At 37.8% G+C, this 6,101-nt stretch overlaps 1 protein-coding gene across 1 annotated transcript in view; it reads right to left on the bottom strand.

Annotated features, from left to right (window-relative positions):
- The window catches only part of LOC112076837 (deleted in lung and esophageal cancer protein 1-like), a 10,678-nt gene extending 7,099 nt beyond the window's left edge, over positions 1-3,579 (bottom strand). Inside the window, exons 1-2 of the mRNA XM_024143500.2 lie at positions 3,420-3,579; positions 3,111-3,264 (exon numbers count right to left, since the gene is read on the bottom strand). Coding sequence (XP_023999268.1) covers positions 3,111-3,264; positions 3,420-3,551 — 286 coding nt within the window. The 5' untranslated portion in view covers positions 3,552-3,579. The remainder of the gene's footprint in view (positions 1-3,110; positions 3,265-3,419) is intronic.
- Positions 3,580-6,101: the final 2,522 nt, after the last annotated feature.

Raw genomic sequence — 6,101 nt, 5'->3', positions numbered from 1 at the left:
TCCCTAGAGTGCTTTTATGTAACGCATAGATACTTGTATGTGTTACTTATAGTTTTCATGGGTAATAAACATGGGTACCGTACGTTACTAGAGCTTTCATATAACATTTGTCGTTATTTCAGCGCGTTCATAGGGTTACATGTTAGGTTAACTAGAGCTTCATTAGTAAATCCCATGGACTAGACGCTTCCAACGTAGAATCTAATGCCATCCAATTACATGTTGCAGTTAGTCTCTAAACGTATAATAGTGTAAAAAATCATTTTATCCTTCTTCTGTATCCTCGTGTTGTTGCTTTGGGAAAATAGTTATATGAAGCTTATAATTACCAGCACCATGTAAAATGAAAGACTCCATATTCTACTGTACAACTCCTATAGACACTCCGGTCACACCGCTATCACGTACTACCTAAATCCGCAGAACTCCCTTAAGTAAATAACAGACATTGTAGTGCACTCTTGTACAATACTTAGAGAGAAACAATTCAGTTAAGCGGAACAATGGCACTCTGATTGAATCATAATTTGAAACAGTCTGTCACACATTCAAGTTGTATTGCCTGTATCATGACGCTTCATGTAGACATAACACTCGGTCACAAAATGAGATGACGTACCATGGTTCTGGAGAAATAGCAGAGGCCCTTCGGGTCTCAGAATTAAGACAGGTAATGAAACTCTATACGACGGTATTTACCGCTATTACAAAGTCTATACACGCTATCATCAGTGCATGTTAGCTGTGACTAATGAAAGGCTCATTCGCTAATACAGTAAAGGTTTAATGTGTTATACTGCAGCGCTCTTCTAATCTAAATCTTGTCCTGGGTGCTCACTTCTATGCGAATTATAGAGAGCCAATGCTCACATTACTGTTATCTTGAAAGGAAGAGAACGACGTGAAGCCAATTCGACTAACGCCCTAGAGCCCCTGGGAAGTCAATACACAAGAGGACGTCTATTATAATGAGAATCTTCTCGCGTATACCTACAAAGAGGTACACCATTGTGATCGAGTTATGAGAATCTGGTAAGAACTATATCTAGCCCTGATCCTCCGATGGCTAGCATCCTAATGAACTATAAACTGTTAGAGTGCGAAAATGCCGAATGAACCAACGTATCGCACCAGTTCGTAATATTGTAAGCTGAGATTGTCACCTCAATGCCCAGAACACGAAGAGAGTCCTCTGTCAAACATCGACCCATAAGTACTGTACCCATGGAGGCCTACAGTCTGAGAGCTCAAGTAAAGCTAGCTTAAGAGACTTAGATGAATGGACCTGTGCCTTGTAAGCAACGCCTTCATCGTACGCATAATAGCTATAATTGGAAACGTGTACCTCAAGTAAACAGGACTAGCTGTGGCTCTTTCGGGTACGCTACTTTAAGACGTCTGAGTAAAACACTGTCAGCTGCGAAATATCTCCAGTTCCGAATGAGCCTCACTATGAAAGGAGCTCCGTACAAAAGAACTTTTGAGAACTGCCACGAGTATAGATGCTCGTAGTTCCTGACACCTAATGAGTTCCTTCAACATCGGCATATCCCCTCCCTTAGCAGGGTGATAGCCAAAAGCGCCTTTACAATATGAGCTACTATCTAAATTACACCCTGTGCACTGATTAACTCAACTGTAATGGATCTAACTCCATAAATGAAAGACGTCTTGCTAACTGACAACGGAATCTAATAACACATATGCCACCTAGTCTCCACTAGGTAAGCAGACTACTATACGAACCCATAGTCAGTCCTCTCCTGCCAACGTAGATACATCTATCATCGGAGACCCTATTTCACCTAATGAAAAGCTCTAAGTAACTACAGTAACCATGTACCCATGAAGCTCTATAACTACACATACCATGGTTAATATGAAGCTCTAGAATTACAGCACCATGGTTACATATGAAATTCTTAGTAATTACAGCACCATGTTACTATAGAGCTTAGTAACACAGACCATGGTACGTATGAGCCTCCAGTAGTACAACCATGGTACCTATAAGAGCTTATACCAGACATTTACATAAAAGCTTAGAACTACCCATCCATGGTTACCTATAAAAGCTTCTGTAACTACAGCTACCATGGTACCAATGAAGAGCTCTAGTAACTACAGACCAGCGTGATTACATATGAAGCTTCTAGTAACTACAGACCATGGTTACTATGAGCTCTAGTAACTACAGACCATGGTACATATGAAAGCTCTAGTAACTACAGACCATGGTTACCTATGAAAGCTCTATAACTACAACCATGGTACCTTGAAAGCTCTAGTAACTCTACCTTGTAACCATATGAACTCTAGTATACAGCATGTTAAATGAACTCTAGTAACTACCACCATGTTACTATGAGAAACTCTAGTAAACTACAGACCATGGTTACCTATGAAGCTCTCAGTAGCTACAGACCATGGTTACCTAGAAGCTCTATAAACTACAGGACCATGTTAACATGAAGCTCTTAGTAACTACAGTACCATGGGTACCTATGAAGCCAGTAACTCAGCAACATGGTTACCATAGAGCTCTAGTAACTACAGACCATGGTACCTGAGAGCTCTAGTAACTACGTACCATGGTTACCTATGAAAGCTCTAGTAACTACAGACCAGGGTACCTACGAGTCTCTAGTAACTCAGGACCAATGACCATATAAAGCTCTAGTAACACGCACCATACCATGGTTACCTATGAGAGCTCTAGTAACTACAGGACCATGGTTACCTATGAGAGCTCTAGTAGCTACAGTACCATGGTTACCTATGAGAGCTCTCCAGTAGCTACAGTACCATGGTTACCTATGCGAGCTCTCCAGTAGCTACAGTACCATGGTTACCTATGAGGGCTCTAGTAACAACAGGACCATGGTTACCTATGAGAGCTCTCCAGTAGCTACAGGACCATGGTTACCTATGAGAGCTCTCCAGTAGCTACAGGACCATGGTTACCTATGAGGGCTCTAGTAGCTAGAGAACAATGGTTACCAAAGAAAGCTCTAGTAACTACAGGACCATGGTTACCTATGAGATCTCTCCAGTAGCTAGAGAACAATGGTTACCAAAGAAAGCTCTAGTAACTACACGACCATGGTTACCTATGAGTATTCTCCAGTAGCTAGAGGAGCCTCCTCGGTTGGAAAGATGGACCTCCTTGACCAGGGTCTGACCCACGTAGCAGGTACCGAAGTCCAGACTGTCACAGGACAGACTTACAGTGGGCAGGGACAGGTGGGCACAGAGTGGCACGGTCTGCGGACAGGAGAGGTTTAAAGACAGGACAGAACAGGGCAGGAGTACAGACAGTTAGCACACCATGTACTCTGAACCAAAGCATGTATTGATGACCACTGTTAAATCAGAATGACTATAAATATCCCTTACAATCACTATGAATGATCTGTTACCTGCAGACTGTTGTTGTTGTAATGCACTGACAAGGTCTGCAGGAACCTCAGCTTCCTCTCTCCACTCTCATTGGTAACCAGAGACACGTTGGGCGGGACTTCCTCTGCAGGCTGCCTCAGATAGGCCAGCATGGATAGAGAGCTGTGGAACGCCACCTTCACCTGCCAACCACAGGAGGAAAGGATATTGGAAGTCCATTGTAGAATCCCTATATGTACATGCAATATGTCCAATGAGTTATGCTGATACAGTTTACACTGATATAGTTTACGCTGATATAGTTTACACTGATATAGTTTACACTGATATAGTTTACACTGATATAGTTTACACTGATATAGTTTACACTGGTATAGTTTACACTGGTATAGTTTACACTGGTATAGTTTACACTGGTATAGTTTACACTGATATAGTTTACATTGATATAGTTTACATTGATATAGTTTATATTGATATAGTTTACACTGATATAGTTTACACTGATATAGTTTACACTGATATAGTTTATATTGATATAGTTTACACTGATATTGTTTACACTGATATAGTTTATATTGATATAGTTTACATTGATATAGTTTATATTGATATAGTTTACATTGATATAGTTTACACTGATATAGTTTACACTGATATAGTGGTTAGAGGAGATAGTACACCGAACACATAGTAGATACCTAACAATACACAGAACACATCAGTAGATACCTAACAATACACCAGAACACATCAGTAGATACCTACATATCACCAGAACACATCAGTAGTAGATACCTAACATACAACCAGAAACATAGTAGATATAACTAACAATAACCCAGACACATACAGTAGATACCTAACAATACACGAACATATCACACAGTAGATAGATACTAACAATACCCAGAACACATCAGTAGATATCCTAACATAACCAGAAAACATCAGTAGATACCTAACAATACACCAGAAACATCAGTAGATATCTAACATACACAGAATCAACAGTCAGTGATAGATATAAAATAACAGAAAAATGATCAGAGATAGATTACTAAAATACACCGCAAATAAGAGATAGATATATACTACAATAACTCAGAAGCACATAGTGATACTTAACAATACCGAGAACCACGCAGTAGATAGATAGCTAAATACACGAGAACATCATCAGTAGATAGATCCTAACAATACACAGAAATCAGTAGATTATCCTAACAATATCACAGAATCAATCAGTAGATAAGCCTAGAAATAAGACAGTCAGAAAATAGTAGATACTAACAGTACCACGTAGAAAAAATCAGTAGTAATTAGATACGTAAAACAGTTACAACAGAACACATCAGTAGATCTAATACAGACGATCAGTAGTTACTAATCAATACACCAGAACAGCATCAGGTGATACTTTATCAATACCAGACAATCAGTAGATTACAATCAGTACTCCAGATAGCACATAGTAGATATACTAACAATACACCAGAACACTATAGTAGTATTTTAGATACCTAACATACACAAAGAACATCAGTAGATACCATACACAATACATCTAAAATACTCAACCCAGAAACATAGTAGATAATGCTACCTAACAGTAACATGCTCAGAACACATCAGATAGTAACCTAACAATACACAGAAAACATCAGTAGATACCTAACAATACACCAGAACACACTCAGTAGTACCAACAATACACCAGAAGCATAGTAGATACCTAACAATACACCAGAACCAATGCATGTGTAGATACCTAAATACACCAGAAACACAGTGAATTACCTATCAATACACCAGAACACATCAGTAGATAGATACTAACAATACACTCAGAACACATCAGTAGATACCTAACAATAACAGTAAACATCAGGTAGATACGCTTAGCAATAACAGAAACATAGTAGATACTACAATTGTACAGAGAACATAGTAGATCCCGTAAGCAAGTACAATTCAGAACTCACCGAGTGATACTAACATAGGTGCTGGTGGGCAGTATAAACTGTATCGATTTGTAACATATATCAAGTGTAAACGATATCAATTAACTATAGTGCAATATAAATGTATAATTGTAAACTATAGTGCAGTGTAAACGATATCAATGATAACTATATCAGTGGTAACTCGGATCAGTATAGATGAATAATATGAGTATAGAACTATATCAGTGTAAAACGATATCAATATATGAACTTATAATAATGTAACTATCATCAGTTGTAACTATTTCAGTGTAACTATATCAGCTTGTCAAAACTATAGTCAGCTCGTAACTATAATCAGTGTAACTATAATCAGGTGTAACTATATGCAATATTAAACTGCATATCAGTATGAGACACTGGATAGTATAAACTATATGTCAGTGTAACTGTATGCAGTGTAAAATATATCAGGTAATACGTATATCAATATAAACTATAATCATATATAAACTATATCAGTATATAATTATCAGTGTAAACTGGATCAGTATAACTATATAAATGTAAAACTATATGCATGTGTAAGTCTATATTAGTGTATAATCTATATCTAGTTGGTAATACTATATTAATCGAAAGTTGGTTAAACTGTAATCTAGTATAACTATATCAAGTATGAAACTATATAAGTGTAAACTAGTATCAATTGTAAGCTATATATTGTAACTATATCAGTTGTAAAGCTATAATCGC

The sequence above is a fragment of the Salvelinus sp. IW2-2015 genome, unplaced genomic scaffold (assembly GCF_002910315.2).
Source record: "Salvelinus sp. IW2-2015 unplaced genomic scaffold, ASM291031v2 Un_scaffold4072, whole genome shotgun sequence".
Taxonomy (NCBI): Eukaryota; Metazoa; Chordata; class Actinopteri; order Salmoniformes; family Salmonidae; genus Salvelinus; species Salvelinus sp. IW2-2015.
The sequence above is the reverse complement of the archived record's forward strand: the minus strand, read 5'-3'. Positions and strand labels throughout refer to the sequence as shown.